Raw genomic sequence first — 17803 nt, forward strand, 5'->3', positions numbered from 1 at the left:
CAAGCTCAGCGCGCATCTGATGTCACCTCTCTCTCTACTGCGCATGCTCAACGGAGAGTGACACGCCCTCGGCTGGTTGGATCCGCCCCAACTGGGGCCGGTCCGCCGCTTCCATTGGGTGCGGGGGTTACCGGGCTCTGCCCTTGACGAGGAGCCGACAGGGAGCCATCTTCTGCCCCTGTTTGGTAACCCCGTCACGCACATGTCTGATGGCGGCTCGTTGGGAAGGCCTGGTGTCCTCCCACCACTCCTACCAAGCCGGAGTGAGGACGCGCACTCCCTGCGCTCGTTGTTGTTGTTGTTGTTGTTGAAGAGAACTGTAAGGAAGAGCTGCGGGGAGGTATTGGGAGGTCCTAAACTTCCTAACGGTGCCATACAATCACATTCTGGTGCAACGAAGGATCAGAATTAATGGAAACGAATCCTTAACTGACATAGACTAAGAATAACAAGCAAGATGTCCTATAGTTGTCTACATGAGATGCGGTGGACCTGGATGCGACATTTAATGGGGGAAATAGGGGGAGGTCGGGTCTACAGAGTGTTGTTTACAGAAAATGGGACTAGGGAATGGGGGATTGGGGAGAGTTGGGAAGTATTGAGGAAATAGGGGAATATTTACAAGGGGATATGGATGGATGCAAATCCCATATCCGCAACAATATATTGTTGCGGACGCGGTTAAAGATGTTATTTACCGAGCGGTTGGTATTACCGCGACCGAACAGTTCCCCCGATTCTTCCCCAACTCACCCGATTCACCCAGACGTTGGCCAAATCGCGCTATGCCAAATCAATGATAGAAAGGACACGACGACTGGGAAAGAGGAAACGACGCAAGGGGTACAGTTCTCAAGACCTCCAGAGGAGGGTATAATTACAGTGGTGGAGAAAAGGGGGTAGATTACAAGACAGTGAGGTAAAGACACAGAAGAGATGGGCACTTAATTACCGTCTTATCTTATCCCAGACAGACCACAGACAAACGGAACAAGGCAGACTTACACAGGGATTGATGGCAGGAAGGGACAGGTAGGTCGACAGCACAAGGTGCACCTTGGCTCGGGGACAGGATAAAGCACGGTGCAGAAGATGCGGGGAGGTCTCACAGCGCTCGGAGGGGACGTCTTTCTTGCTTCAAGCTCAGCGCGCATCTGACGTCACCTCCCTCTCACTGCGCATGCTCAGCGGGGAGTGACACGCCCTCGGCTGGTTGGTTCCGCCCCGCTGGGGCTGGTCCGCCGCTTCCATTGGGTGCGGGGGTTACCGGGCTCCGCCCTTGACGAGGAGCTGACAGGGAGCCCCTATTTGGTAACCCCGTCGAGCACATGTTTGATGGCGGCTCGTTGGGAAGGCCTGGTGCCCTCCCAACACCCCCTACCAACCAAGCCGGAGTGAGGACGCACACTTCCTGCGCTCGTTGTTTTTGTTGTTGTTGTTGTTGTTGAACTGTGAGGAAGAGCTGCGGGGAGGTATTGGGAGGTCCTAAACTTCCTAACGGTGCCATACAATCACATTCTGGTGCAACGAAGGGTCAGAATTAATGGAAACGAGTCCTTAACTGACATAGACTAAGAATAACTAGCAAGATGTCCTATAGTTGTCTTACATGAGATGCGGTGAACCTGGGCACGACATGTAATGGGGGAAATAGGGGGAGGTCGGGTCTACAGAGTGTTGTTTACAGAAAATGGGACTAGGGAATGGGGGATTGGGGATAGTTGGGAAGTATTGAGGAAATAGGGGAATATTTACAAGCGGATATGGATGGATGCAAATCCCATATCCGCAACACTGCACCCTTCTCTACCTCGGGGCGCCCCGACCCGATAAATTTTTACCTACTTTAGTGTGGCACTCAGATGTAGTTCCCTCTACTATTAACTCAACCCTGAGTGCGACAGTTTTACAGATGTTCACAAATGAGTAAATATGTCCCCCTGCGACATTGCACCCTTCTCCTAACAGAAACACACCCACAGGATAACCGAATCGCGGAAAGCATCCTCAAACTAAACATACAGCCGGTAGGGAGCATTATTTATACAACACTGATATTTACACTACGATCCAGGACCTGTTCTTTGAGGAACACATGCAGATGTTATGCATAGGGAGAGCACGCATGCCAGCATCGATACACCAACCCACGAGTGCCCTGTGGCCCTACGGCCTTTAATAATGTGCAGAGCACCCCGTCCAAGCACCAAAAGCACCACCCCATATGCACAGTCAGCACCATCCGGTGCACCAATAAAGTGTTCATAAAAATGCACAATTAAGTGTCCATGGTCACCGGTGGTGTCGCAGCCGGCCGATGTTCTGCCGCTGGTCTTGCCTTCATGGAGTGCACTTGGCCTTCTGGCTTCTTTAGAAATAAAGAAAGGCGCCAACCGCGTCCATTTCTGAATTGTGGCCGTCAGGGGGGCCAACTAAAAGTGGTTCACCTGTATGGCATAGGTGCCACGTTGACCCAGAGGTCCATCCACGGGTGGTGCTTGACCGCAAAAGAACTGCGGTCCATTGTGGGCGGCCACAAAAATTGCGGTCCATATGGTGTATCGATCCAGGCAGCAAGCAGCGGAAGTACAGGCCCACAACTGCGGAGCCAGCACCTCTCTCTCCTCTCTCTCTGCCCCAAAGCCAGATCCTCGGAGGTGGGAGACAAAAGAAGACAAGTGAGTAAGGTGGTAAGGGCGCAAAAGTGCACGCAATACAAGGTAATGCACACTGGGGGCACATGGGAACCAGGTGAGACAGGTACGTTCCTACCGTACGCCGCCCCCCCCCCCCACCAGGTAACCTACATTGCCCCTCCCTTACCCCTTACTGTATCCACAAAACACAACACTACTCATAAACATCTACTTTACACATCAACAACGTCCCTACTGTCTTCCCCGTTCCTCCCATAAACCAAATTCGTCTTCTCTCCCTCCTAACCAATCAAATTTGCCATTTCCAACTCTCATCAAAATCTGCCATCTCCAATTCATTATCAGTCCCTCCTAAGGAGGGAGAGATGGAATCACCCCAATGTCTCATCCACGTCGTGATGCGTCTCACAAATCCAAACAGCAATTCTCCTTTCCTGCAACACAAAACAAAGAAAACACAGGTGTGGAGTCATCAGCATCACCTCAGGTAAGTGGCTGCGTATGGTGCGACAGGTTCATCAATCCTAACTATTTCCTAAATGACTTTAACAACTTTACATTACCCGGGGTCTTTCCCTGCCAATCCATTGGCCAACTTACACTATGGGTTCTAAAAACCAATTCCCATTGACCAAACTGTGGTGCTTCTCAATTTGGGGTCTCACTCCCCCGATTCATCTCCCGGTGCCCTTGCACAATTTCTGGGCTGTGACGTGTAGCTCTCCCAGCAGGTCTACCCACCTGCACACCTCCACCACTGCAGTTGCCTCCCGAGCTTACCTGCTCCTTACCTAACCTATCTAACTGGGGAAGGCCCCTCCTGGCTCTGTCACCCCTTGGTGCCCTCTGGCACTGGGCTACCCGGGTCCATCCTCCGGATCCTCGGGCCCCATCCACAACAACTACTACCGGCTCCCAGAGCCCACCTGCGGCCTCACCTGGCCGACATCCTCACAGTGGTGGAGTGCCCAAACCAACTACACACACTAACAGGCTACACGCCCAGCCATTTCCACAACACTAATGCACCCATCCAAATATCATTCTTCCACTCGCACCACAGATGCCAATATCCAACCACAATTTACCTATACCTTCTAACTACTCTTTAAACTACCCTCCCCGGGTACTCGTGAAAGGGGTCCACTCTTCCCCCATCCACACCTTCGCACCATGCACACCACTCCGTACCACTTACTCCAACTCTCTCCACACCACTCATTCTCTGCTCCATATATTCCACACACCTGTACTTGCACACCTGTGCTCTCATACTTGGTGCCGCCTGCACCCTTCTCTCCACCAAGCGCATTCGCGCTGATCCACAACACTCACTACTCACCATGACACTCATCCGCAATGCTCTCTCATTCATCACTTGTACACTCACACACACCTCGGAGCATTGCCTCACCGATGCCTCATTTGAAGCTGCTCACCAGCACTTCCATTCATACTGCATCATCTGCTCTGTCTACTCCCTTCTAAAACTCGCGCTCCTCCGTCTTCCCTTACACTCAGCGCTCCCCCGTCATTATCAAACACTAAGCTACTACGTCCCCACTACAGGTACCAAGTCTCTTACTTAAATCTGGTCACCTATAGTCACCTCTAGTCCCTATCATTATCCAAGCCCTCCCTGGCTCGGTTGTCATAGCCACCCCATAATCTATTGCGCATTTGCCCCAATTTGTGAGGGATGACAGAGTTGCCATCCCACCACATCGGGCATCTCGCACTACCAATTTTGCACATCAAATTTCAACAAATCAAAAATTTGCCAATCACTACCCATCATCTGCCAATCATTACTGCCAATCCTTTGCCAATCATCAAATTTTGTTTTTCTAATTTCGGGGCCAAAACACTATCCTCGTCACACATCTACTCACTAGTGCCTCTCGGTGCGCCAATTCACTTCTAAAGCTCGGCTTCGTACAGCCAAGCAATGAATGCGGGTTGTTTGGTGCCAGCGGCTGGATACGTCCCGCATTCGGTGCAGGGAAGGAGGTTTACCCGGGCCGAGATCCCACGCACCATCTCGGCACGGAGCCATCCCATGGCCCGATCTCGACCTGCCGGAATGCCTCAACAAAAAGGGGTCGCCATGACGACCCTTCCTATCGGGCTGCCCGCTCCGCCTAGTGGAGCACGGACGCGGCCATTCAAAGCGAGGCCCAGCGTGGCTCGCGTACGGCGGTCCTTTCGAACCCGCCGTGGCTCGGATCCCCGCTGGTTCTCGCGGCACGCGAAGCCCGGCACGCACCGAGGGCCGGATTCGGCTATAAGTCGCTCTAACCTCTAACCCGGTTACCGTCGATGCCTCACCTGCATGCTTACACCCCGCAGCCCGTTCCTTGCTCACACATCCAGCCGTCTCCCTGCTCTTGGTCATTGCACCCTCTCTTACACACCCAGGTACACTCATTCCGCTCACAGACTTGGTCACACACCTGACCACCGAACAACTTGGCACACATTCGTCGCTCGCACACCTCACCAACACACCTCTTCGCGCCTCCTCCTCGGTCACCTCCTCTGTGACAATCACAGGTGTGCTCTCACTCGCACACCCAACCACGTGCCTCACGACCAATTCCAGCGTGCATTCCCACACACGCTCTACCATTCCAGGTGTGCTTCCTTCCATTCCAGGTGTACATCCTCTCTCACCTGCCACAACCAACTCACGCTCCGTGTCACTCTTACTACTCTCACCTCCACTCTGGACAGCGCACTCACCCTTACTCTCGACAACGCACTCTTTCCTCATGCACCCGTCCATTACACACCTTTCTCGTGCACACTCTTGCGCACACTCTCCCGTTACTTCCTCCGTAACACTCATCACACCGCACTTCCATGTGCTCCCTCGCACACGCGCTACGACCGACTCACTCTTGACAGCACACTCACTCCTTGGTGCGCACTTTTTCCTCACACACCCCAGAGTCGGACTTTCTCGCACACCTCCTTTTTCGCACACCAGACCTGTCGCACACTTCACCAACGGCCTCTCACGAACACCCGGGTCCATCTCGACCCCCGAGCTTATTAAATCACCTGGCGCATCATACGCACGACCATATTGGTCACCACTTACACCGGGTCCTCTTTCTCTTCGCTTCTTCTCCATCACCTGCGAATCCCTCATCCGGTTAATGAGCACATCATCACGATCCGAACACAGACTTTGGACCAATTCTTTTACTTCCTCTTTTATCTCTTTCTTATCCCCTCTCCGTCGCTTCTCAATTTCGCTCACCCCTTCTTCCACTTCTTCTAATTTCTGCTTCACCTCTTTTATTTCCCGGTGCGTCTCCTCAAGTTCGTCCTCTAAGGCTACCTTGACCGTTTCTATGTGCGTCCTCACCTGCCGGTCCTTCGTCTCCATTACCTCTGTCAGCTCGTCCAACCTCGTTGTCAGTCCCTCACGTACCATCTGACATTGCCTCTGTGTCGCTATCAAGTCATTTTTTATGTCGTTTTGTGTCGCTTTTAACCCTCCTAGTACCGCAGTGTTCTTCTTTACCTGGTCCCCCAACTCCTTTTGTCCCACTGTCAGCTGTTCTACTCCCAGCGTCAACTCCTCTATACCACCTTGCAATTTTACAGTCCCCTTTCTCACCTCCTTCTCCATACGCTCCTCACAGTGCCTCACCTCCTCGCGCACTCCTCCGACCTCCTCACTCACACCTCTTCTGATCTCCTCTCCCATCACTTGCATCTCCTGCCCAGATGCCACCCTCATCTGCTCCATTTCCTCCCTGTGAGCATCCAATTTAGTTTCTATCCCCATTCTGACCCCCTCTATCTGCTGCCCCATTTGTTTAACTTCCCTTTCCGCTTGGTCCCTCATGTCCCTCAATTTGCCTTCCATACTGTTTTCTAACCCCTCTAACCCCTTTTTCATCCCTTCCATTTGATTCTCTTGAGCGGCCATTCTGTTTTCTACCCCCGTTAACCCCTCCTGTATTTCCCCTAATCTATTGTCTAATCCCTCAAATTTGTTGTCTAGTCCCTCAAATTTGTTTCCTAATCCCTCTATTCTACTCCCTAACCCTCCGATCTGGGCCCCCATGTCCTCCCTCAATTTCTCGCTATTGGACCCCATGTCCTCCCTCAATTTCTCGCTATTGGACCCCATCCTTTGTTCTAACCGTTGGCTATTGGCCCCCATGTCCTCCCTTAATTTCTCGCTATTGGACCCCATCCTTTGTTCTAACCGTTGGCTATTGGCCCCCATGTCCTCCCTTAATTGCTTGCCCATTCTTTGTTCCAATTGTTCGCTATTCTGGGCCATAAGGGCCTTCATTTGTACAAAAAAAAGGTTCAAATCCACCAGCGGCGCTGCTACGGTCGCGGGCGCGGTCGCCATAGCCATCTGCGAGGCGCCATTTTGCGCGCCCGTAACCTCGTGCGCGAGGACGCCATTTTGCGAACCTGCCGCCCTCACTGCTTCGCTCTCCTCATGTCCCTCAATTTGGTCCTGGATCGACCCTGCCTCACTCTCCTCTACCGGAACCCAGCCGTCTTGATCTCCCATAGCGCGACTTTCAAAATTCGGGGTTTTTTTTGTAAAACAAAATCAAATTTCGGTGACTTGTCATTTTGAGCGCGTTAAGCGCGCTTCGGGTCCGTATCTCACTCCCAGACACCAATTGTTGCGGACGTGGTTGAAGATGTTATTTACCGAGTGGTTGGTATTACCGCGACCGAACAGTTCCCCCGATTCTTCCCCAACTCACCCAATTCACCCAGACGTTGGCCAAATCGCGCTATGCCAAATCAATGATAGAAAGGACAGGACGACTGGGAAAGAGGAAACGACGCAAGGGGTACAGTTCTCAAGACCTCCGGAGGAGGGTATAATTACAGTGGTGGAGAAAAGGGGGTAGATTACAAGGCAGTGAGGTAAAGACACAGAAGAGATGGGCACTTAATTACCGTCTAATCTTATCCCAGACAGACCACAGACAAACGGAACAAGGCAGACTTACACAGGGATTGATGGCAGGAAGGGACAGGTAGGTCGATAGCACAAGGTGCACCTTGGCTCGGGGACAGGATAAAGCACGGTCCAGAAGATGCGGGGAGGTCTCACAGCGCTCGGAGGGGACGTCTTTCTTGCTTCAAGCTCAGCGCGCATCTGACGTCACCTCCCTCTCACTGCGCATGCTCAGCGGGGAGTGACACGCCCTCGGCTGGTTGGTTCCGCCCCACTGGGGCCGGTCCGCCGCTTCCATTGGGTGCGGGGGTTACCGGGCTCCGCCCTTGACGAGGAGCTGACAGGGAGCCCCTATTTGGTAACCACGTCGAGCACATGTTTGATGGCGGCTCGTTGGGAAGGCCTGGTGCCCTCCCAACACCCCCTACCAACCAAGCCGGAGTGAGGACGCACACTTCCTGCGCTCGTTGTTGTTGTTGTTGTTGTTGTTGAACTGTGAGGAAGAGCTGCGGGGAGGTATTGGGAGGTCCTAAACTTCCTAACGGTGCCATACAATCACATTCTGGTGCAACGAAGGGTCAGAATTAATGGAAACGAGTCCTTAACTGACATAGACTAAGAATAACTAGCAAGATGTCCTATAGTTGTCTTACATGAGATGCGGTGAACCTGGGCACGACATGTAATGGGGGAAATAGGGGGAGGTCGGGTCTACAGAGTGTTGTTTACAGAAAATGGGACTAGGGAATGGGGGATTGGGGATAGTTGGGAAGTATTGAGGAAATAGGGGAATATTTACAAGCGGATATGGATGGATGCAAATCCCATATCCGCAACAATATATATATATATATATATATATATATATATATATATATATATATATATATATATATTGTTGCGGATCTCGGAGTACGGCACTCCCCTTACCGAGGGGGGGGGGGTTAATCCCCTCGTCTATTAAGCTGGCCGTCTCCGGTCCTGGATCTATGACGTCACTTCCGGTCAGCGCTGAATAGGGTGGTAGGCCAATTGTTCCTATTACCTAATTACCAGCGCCTTCCGATAAGCGAGGAAATGAGCCTCGCCCGAGCCGCGGACAAGATGGAAGATTGCTGAGCGGTTTAGCAACCCGCAGCTCAAGCCGTTAACAAAGAGACGAAACCCGATTATAGCGGTTGGCCAAATCGTGCCACAGGTACTCAATGGGGAAAAGACTAAGACGATCGGACGAGAGGAGGCAAAAAAGAAGAACAAATATGGTTTATTACTATCTAAAAGAGGAAACGAAAGAAGGGAATGTACAAGAAGAGGAAACAAAAGGACATAGGGCAACCTTAGACACTCTTATATAACACGGCCATGACAATATAAACAGACTCACACGAAAGGTAGCTGGTAGGGGAGGAAGGTCCAGGCAGATGGTTCCAGGCGAGGGGATGGTCCAGGCTCCGTGTCCGCGGGTGAAGGAGGGCTGGCAGCTTGACGTCGTTGGCGCGCGACCGGACCTTACAAACGCGAGGGGCTGGGATGAATGCACGTATAGCGTACCGAACGCTCTCAAAACCACGGCAGTTCGTATTGACAACGATCGTCCCAAACGATCCTCTGCGCAATGTTCTTATGTTCGCCGCCCCTGCGCTGTTCTCTCGCCTCTGCCGATCTCGTTCATCTCCCTTGGTCTCTCCTCTCTGCCGTGAAAGAGCTTGTGCTCGTGCTTTTATTGCAAGCTTCGCGTATTAAGCCGCGTCCGCTTTGCTCCGCCTACCCGTGAACACGCCTCGGCCCGGATTGGTCACAAGAGTTCGTTCATACCTCCCCTCATGTCGCGTCGATGGGGCCACGCCTATGTTCCGGGCCGCTCCTCCCTTTTTCTCCCACTCTGACCGCGTGCGTAATGGCGGCTTGTGGCCAGCAAACAAACCAAAAAGGCAGCGAACGCTGCAATACGGCTACTGGCACTTTGGAGAGAGAGAGAGAGATTGGGGATAATTGAAGGGGCCTAGGTTATTTGATTAATACAACGCAGAGTCAAACTATTGGAAACAGATCCTTAACTGAAACAAAGACTAATGAAATAACTCAAGAAGAAGCCTATGGTTTGCTACGTGTTGTACATGGCCTAACTAGGGTGCAACCTTTACAAAGGGAGATATTTACAAGAATTATTATTATACAAAGTGAAGGTTCTAAAAACCGTGACAATATATATATATATATATATATATATATATATATATATATATATATATATATATATATATATATATATATATATATTTATATATATATATATATATATATATTTATATATATATATATATATATATATATATATATATATATATATATATATAATATATATATATATATACAGACACACACACACACACACACACACACACACACAGTGCCTATAGAAAGTCTACACCCCTTTTCAAAATTTTCACTTTTTGTTTCCTTATAGCCTGGAACTAAATTGCATTAAATCAGACTTTTTCCACCTTTACTTACACAGCGTAACCCACAACTTTCAAGTGAAAAACAAATTCTACAAATTTCAGAAAGTAAATAAAAAATAAAAAACTACAATATCACTGTAGGAGGGCATGTCAAAAAACTACAATCGCTAGGATTTTTCTGTATTTTGCTCCATCCATTTTCCCATCTATCCTGACAAGTGCCCCAATCCCTGCTGATGACAAACATACCCATAACATGATGCTGCCACCACAATGCTTCAGATTAGGGATGGTGCTTTTTGGTGATATGGTGTGTTGGGTTTGCGCCAAACGTTACGGTTTGCATTTAAGCCAGAAAGTTCCAACTTGGTTTCGTCAGACCACAAAACTTTTTGTCAAATGGCTTCATAATCTCCATAGTGGTTTTTTGCATACCTCAAACTCGGCTCGAGGTGGGCTTTCTGAGTAATGGTTTCCTTCTTGCCGCCCTAACATACCAGACTTGTGGAGTGCTTGGGATTTTTGTTGTCACATGCACACAGTGACCAGTCTTTGCCATAAAGGCCTGTAGCTCTTTCAAAGTTGCCATTGGCCTCTTGGTGGCCTCTCTGATCAGTCTGCTCAATCAGTTAGGGTCTTGGTGGTAACATACCCCTTCCACTTTTTAGTGATTGTCTTGACTGTGCTACAAGGGATATTCAAGTCCTTTGAAATATTTTTATACCCATCCCCTGATCTGTACCTTTCCACAAGTTTATCCAGGAGGTCTTTTGAAAGCTCCTTGGTGCTCTTGGTTGAGTCTTTGCTGTGAAATGCACTACCTAGCAGAGGAAACCTACAGGAACGGCAAATTTAATTCTTAAATAATCAAAATCACTACAATTTAACACAGGTGGAGGCCAATTAACTTGGTGTGTGATTTTGAAGGTGATTGGTTACACCTGAGCTAATTTACAATTGCTATTATAAAAGGGGGTGGGGGTTGGGGGGGGGGGGGGGTGGACACTTATCCAATGAAGAAATTGTAGTTTTGTATTTTTAATTAATTTTCTGAAATTTGTAAAATTTGTTCTTCACTTGGAAGTTGTGGGTTATGATGTGTAAAGGTGGAAAAGTCTGATTTAATTCATTTTAATTCCAGGCTATGAGGCAACAAAAGGTGGAAAATTTGAAAGGGGGTGTAGACTTTCTATAGACACTGTATATGTGTGTATATATATATATATATATATATATATATATATATATATATATATATATATGTGTGTGTATATATGAGCATATGTCACAAACTCTCAATAATTAGAAATTGCTATCTACGAAACATTTGTTATCTTCATGCTCTAAAACAAAAAACTTTGGTTTCCTGAATAATGCTTTCCTAATTCTTTATAGCTTTAACAATCGATTTTGATGCATTGTCCACCACAGGTGCCATGTGTGTACCTTTACCACACAAGTAAATTGGATCACAGCTTTTTTTTGTTTTTCAAGGTCATTTTCTTGAGGTTCACTGTTATGCTCACTTTTTCACCTTTTCATATATCTCATTGTAGTCTGAATGTAGGGCTGGCAGGATAATCCAACACTACACACTATACACACCTTTTAATCTGTCTCACCTGGTTTGAATGTCGACCTATCAGCTGTCATCGTGGAGTTTCGCAGGCATGGTGATGCATCAATTGGGGTCCATCAGATGGACGTCAAAATTTTCCTATTCGTAAATACCCTTTACACACGTACGAGCCTACTTAGAAGAATCTACCATTGTGAAATGAATGCAAAGAATTCCAACCAATGGTCAAATTCACTGTTTGAAGGCAGCCTGCTTTGCGTGCAAAGAAAAGGAGCTACGGCATTTGAATGATAAAAGGCGTTCTCGTGAGGTCCATTAAAATTTATTGCACCTTTGACTTTGCATAACAAACCTCCAGACAGTCCCCTCCAGGCTTTCACTAAGCTTTTACTGAGGGCTCGCTTGGGAGGGCTCTTACCTGGTCCTGGCCGCATGCATGCCCAGCTCCTGACATCCGGTCGCATTATAAAGCCCAAGACCCAAAGGCCAAAGCCTTTATTATATCACAAGTTTACACATTCACTCTGGGTTTCTCCGAAAGGTGGTGTCCAGCATGCCTCTTAATCAGACAAAAAGGATCATACTATCCCAATAGTCCACTCGCAACCCCTTCCGAACCCCTCTTCGTGGCTTAGCTAGTAATAGGGCATTTCTTTTATGTTATGTACAATGCCCTATTGTTATCAGCCCAGGTCTATACTTTATGGTCGTTGCACGATTGACGAATGACATGCACCTTCATCATGCTATAGTCAACATACAGCTGGAGCATACTCTGTTACAGGTAAATAAGCAATGAAAGGCAAACAATTCTAATTGTTTCTTTATCTACAGATTGTGACTCTATAAGGCATATATTACGTTGCCTTACATACCTATTAACATATAGTCCCATAACATACAAGTTCAAAAAACTCCTTCCTGGAAGTGTTAAACTTAACAACTACATTAATAATGTTGCAAGGTTTCAAGCTATCAACTTTTGCTTAATTTTAAGTACTTAATTTCGCAAAAATAGTGGCTATTTTTATGTTTGAATTGCTCTTAATTTCAATTTGCCTTTGTGGAAGGTTTTAGGTCAGATGTGTACGAGTACTAAATGAGGCCTCAGGTAAGTATTTTAGAACGATCCCTTGGCTTGAAACCATATTATATCATTGCAGGTAGACATACTCCTTGTCCACACAAGAGCAACAGTAAACAATCCCACCCCTTTCCCAACAGCCAATCATATTAAAGAAAAGAGGCGGGGCAATGGAACCCCCTCCCATAAAACCCCATGGGGTCTCTTGCCTGAACTCGCCTCCTGTTTAGAAATTTGAAGGGGACGTTTTTATTTGCAGGTTCCGTGCGGATTGTCAGGTTTGCCTGGTTGGACTATGGCGGTTTTGTACGAGCCCCGCCTGTCCGACATGCACGCAGCACTCCGTGCATCCCAATCGTGCCCGGCGCAGCGTTCGCCCACGCTTCCAGAGCCCACAGCCACTGGCAGTGGATACTATCCCCCTTCATATGCCTCGTACCCACAAACTCCAGGATACTGCGGACCGCCTGCACCCTATGGCCAGGGTTACAGCTCCTACCCGTCGTACGCATATCCCACGCCTGGCAGGGGAAGCAACCCACATGGATTGACGTACCCACCCAAAGGTCCAACCTTTGGATGCGGTTACCCGATGACTCCCTGCCACAACTTTGAAAATCCATGTGAAGCAAATCTTCCAAAAGGTTTAGAACCAGGTACGGACTTCAGTGGTTTTCACGACATTATCCGCTCTTTATTTAAGTGTTCTTCATCTCACAAGTCGGATAATATTTGGTGGCATTGTTATTATATCCCAATAATATTAAATTCCTCTATTTTATAACTCATTTTAGAGCTTCAAATTTCTTTAGATGAGCTGAAAGTCAGATGCGAAGTTATTATTCATGCTAGACTCACACAACATGATGTGCCTCATGCTTATTTATCAGAAGACATAAGTGGCCAATTTTTTGGGACAAAACTTATGAAACACTCTTCTTATAACTGATAGGATGACATTACGTCGTGTGGGTCCAGTGAGTGGGTTTGTGAGACGTAATGGTTCACAAACCAAGAAGTTGTATGAGTTAACTTGCATGATGTTTACTTGTATCCTGCAGCCAAGGAACACACCCAACCCGAGGTGCGCCTCGTCAATGGAAAACCCAAGAAAGTTCGCAAACCGCGTACTATTTACTCGAGCTTCCAACTGGCCGCCCTACTTCGACGCTTCCAAAAGACTCAGTACCTGGCACTTCCTGAACGCGCAGAACTTGCCACATCACTGGGCCTCACCCAAACACAGGTGCAGATGCCTCAGACGTCAATAGATATCACCGTGCCAACTTTAGTCATTACTGGTACCGATATGTCCAAAGACCATCGATGTGGACATGTTTGTATATTATTTAATCCGTTGATGGCACTGGAAACTTGAAAGAACATTTACAACTTTCCATTTCGATTCTAGCTGCTTTGAAAGATATAACAATTTTTTGAAATCCTAACTTTTGTTCTTGGAAATCACATGTCCTCTTGTATCCTTCCAGGTAAAAATTTGGTTCCAAAATCGGCGTTCGAAGTTTAAAAGGCTGATGAAAAGCGGTGAGAGAAGCCAGGAGCACAGTCCGAGCACCAGCGATCCGATGGCGTGCAACTCCCCGGGTTCGCCTGCGCCATGGGAGGTGACGGGCAGCCCAATACAGTCACGTCCACTGGCATCCTCGCCACCCCAACCATGCATACCCTCTCCGGCTTTCTCCGCTTCACAGGCCTCTTACGTACCCTGGTTCTCAGCCCAACCCGAAACGTACTCTACCCCTCAACACGTCTCCCCATCATCTTTGCACAGAATGCCTGCTCTGAACGCAGGGGCTTTGTATTGATGTGCGTACCATGGCTGGAACGCATCGAGTTGACGATCCATAACCAGGGATGAGCTTTTCCCCCTGAACATTCAAGACTACCGTCACGTCGGAGCAACCACTCTTGAGAGAGAGAAGAAAGTTGTTTCAAAGACCATCCTTTTCGTCTTATTCCTCCCGGTCTAAATTTCAATTAACAGTCTTTCTAAGAGACTTGGCTAATGTGTAAACGGACTTCGAATGGGTTGTTTGTCACCCGTGAGATATCTCCATGTGGACAAGTTTGCATCGCATTCCCTTTTGTAAAGCATAGAGGAACATACGTAATGGAGGAGTCGGCGCAAATGTAACTTCAATGATGAATAGCAAGAATGCATCTGTATATATTTTGTAGTTTATATATTAAACCAATTATATTGTAGAAATTATTTAATGTACATAGCTCCTGAAATAATGCTTCATCGTAGCTTGTGTCCGAATATCTTCATTGGATTATGTAAAGGTGCCATTAAACATAAATATTACACTGATGATGGTCAATATGTCAAAAATACATTTTTTTAAAGGATGCACAAGAAAAATTACTTAACTACCATGCTAGCATGTTAAACATGTGTAAGTGGTTCATCTGAGGATTGATGACCAAGTCCAGGGCCTAAACAATGAGAAGTAAGACAGGAAATCAAGAGTGATTGTGGTCAGTTTAAAAATGTAAATATAATGGCAAATTCTGTCGAAATATTTGTAAATAAGCTTGTGTGTGTGTGTGTGTGTGTGTGTGTGTGTGTGTGTGTGTGTGTGTGTGTGTGTGTGTGTGTGTGTGTGTGTGCGTGCGTATGAGATTTATCTCCAACCACACACATACACACTTGGTGTCTGCCTCGCAGGCACAAAATACGGCAGGCCATTATAAAACTTGCAGGGTTAGTGTGAGAAACTCCTATGGTTATCTCAAAGACTCAATATCTCAGTGAGCTGTTGCCATGTTAGTGATGAGGTCGTGGGTTGAGTCAGAATTTTTTTACACTAGCCCCACACAGGAATTTATTCCTGTCTTTTAAATTACATTGTCGGAGTAATGTCAGATCTTTGAGATCGCTCTTTGTAACCAATGATGTAACTTTCTCCTCCAGCGAAGAAACTTTTCCAGCAAATAACCTTTTGCTACATTTGTACGTATTTGTCATCAGGTTTAATCCCAATACTTTCAAAATACAGGTGTTATGGAGCGACGAGAAGCTGTGACACATGTGCTTCTTCAACGTCTCGATGCTTTTCATCATTTATGTATCAGTTTGACGTGTTATGTAGTGCCGAGAGCATTTGCTCGAGTTTGACTTTAAACCTCCGAACGACAAAACTTCACACCAAGTTTGAAACAAACATTTCAGCTCCGGGGTGTCGAGGGTCTTCCATAGCAGCTGATTCATGTTGAGCATGTCCGACACGGGTCGCACAATGGGGTCCCATTTTTTTTTGATATTCTATTTTTTGTGGGTTTGGTTTGGTGCGATCGCACGGCGAGGCAAAGCGCCCGAGGCATGGTATGTAAATTGCAAGGGGAGTCTGCACGGCAAGCTCACCAACAAAGGGCTGCATGGAGCAGCCTGGCGCCTGCGAGACCCGGCGCCGACACGAGAGAGCCCTGGGGCGAGGGACGCACAGCACATGCGGTGGAGTGGGACCATTCCCTCTCCCTCTCCCTCCATGTCCCTCTCCTCCTCTCTTAGTAAATCCAAATGCGAGCAGTGAAAATCGCCTTTTTATAGTTGGTATATTACGATGACACTATCACCTTATACTCAGATGTTTCTAATCACCGATGACTTTGCTTTGATGAGAGGTATGTTCGGTGCAACGATTGTGACGTCAATCAGTTCGCCTGTTTGTTTGTTTTCAATTTATACTTTGTGTGCCAGATCTAGGCTCATGGAAGAGCTACGAGTCATGTCAGGGTAAAAAAAGGCAACGTATACACTGAGAGTGGGGCATATTTTCCCCTATTATAATCATTTTCCCCTCTAGTGACTTTTTATTTATTTCCAGATATGATGCAATGAGTGTCCTATCGTCTCCCATGAGATTTTTACCCGTTTCCTTGTAATTTGCAAGTCCACCGATCAGAATATCACGTCATGAAAGTATAACTATTTCCAAGTGTCCTTTATACAGAAAATGGAAAAAATTGTTAAAAAAAAAAAAAAAAAAAAATGCAGAATACCTGTTTGACGGCATTTCTATGATGGAATTGTTTAACAACTACGAATATAAACAACGAAAATAAACAATTAAATCATAGCACCATTATCTATAATATAATGAGAATTGCATTTTAAAAAGAGTTAATTTTAAATATACATGTCACTTTATTTATTTGTATATTGTTTCTTAAACATGTTTGCAAAGGGGAGCAACAATTTATACATCGCAATAGATATCTTGATAAATATTAAATATGATACTGTATGGACTCGTCAGCTCTATGGACATTTATTATAACTTCATGTAAAGGTATATACCGTGGGAGTTGTTCCAACAAAATAAAACACATATAGTCTCACGTTTATATATGATTCGCTCAGAGATGTCGGAAAAATGATCGCACCGACAGTTTACGATCATGTGTTCGTAAATGACCAAAATTCCATTCAGCGCAAAAAGGAGAATTATGCAAGTATTTTTTATTTACGTTAAGTATTTTTCAATACACATTACTGCACAAATTACACTTTTTATTTGTAAATTCACCTTGTTTATACTTAGAACTTATTGAACGTTCCACAAATAGTATGCGATTCGTAATAATTTCCGCCTTAAACTCAAAACATTTATTACAAATAATTTTGTTGGAATGATTAAATGCATTAGCTATATGCAGAACACTAATATACGATCGATAATTTTTTTTAAAAAGGAAATGTCACCAATGCAGACAAACTTTCACACCACCAGAAACAAATTTCATCGTGCGTCTGAAAACGGCATCTCCATCTTTAGAACAATCCACGATTGGTAATCTTGATTTGTAAATATATTGTGCTGATAGTAAGCATTTATCAAGCATAAATACACATTCCAAAAGATGCTTTCCACAAAAAAATATGAAAGCGTCGCACAAGAGCTCGACCACATAATTCGTTATTCCAGCGATTTACAAACTATTATTAGCGAAATTCTGATCATCCTGGAAATACTTCCGAAGTAGTTCGAAACTTTTTATTGTCTCTTCGATTGTCCTCTTTGCACATTCTGCTTCTTCCAAGTATTT

General features: G+C 46.5%; 1 protein-coding gene across 1 annotated transcript; it reads left to right on the plus strand.

The window, feature by feature from the left end:
* The first annotated feature begins 12958 nt into the window (after nt 1–12958).
* LOC137414614 (homeobox protein DLL-3-like) lies at nt 12959–16725 on the plus strand. The gene is made up of 3 exons (XM_068100111.2): nt 12959–13386; nt 13792–13976; nt 14221–16725. The coding sequence occupies exons 1-3, from the start codon at nt 13026–13028 to the stop codon at nt 14554–14556; spliced, it is 882 nt and encodes a 293-aa protein (XP_067956212.1). The 5' UTR covers nt 12959–13025; the 3' UTR covers nt 14557–16725.
* The last annotated feature ends 1078 nt before the right edge of the window (nt 16726–17803 follow it).

The sequence above is a fragment of the Myxine glutinosa genome, unplaced genomic scaffold (assembly GCF_964187855.1).
Source record: "Myxine glutinosa unplaced genomic scaffold, kmMyxGlut1.1 SCAFFOLD_2137, whole genome shotgun sequence".
Lineage (NCBI taxonomy): Eukaryota > Metazoa > Chordata > Myxini > Myxiniformes > Myxinidae > Myxine > Myxine glutinosa.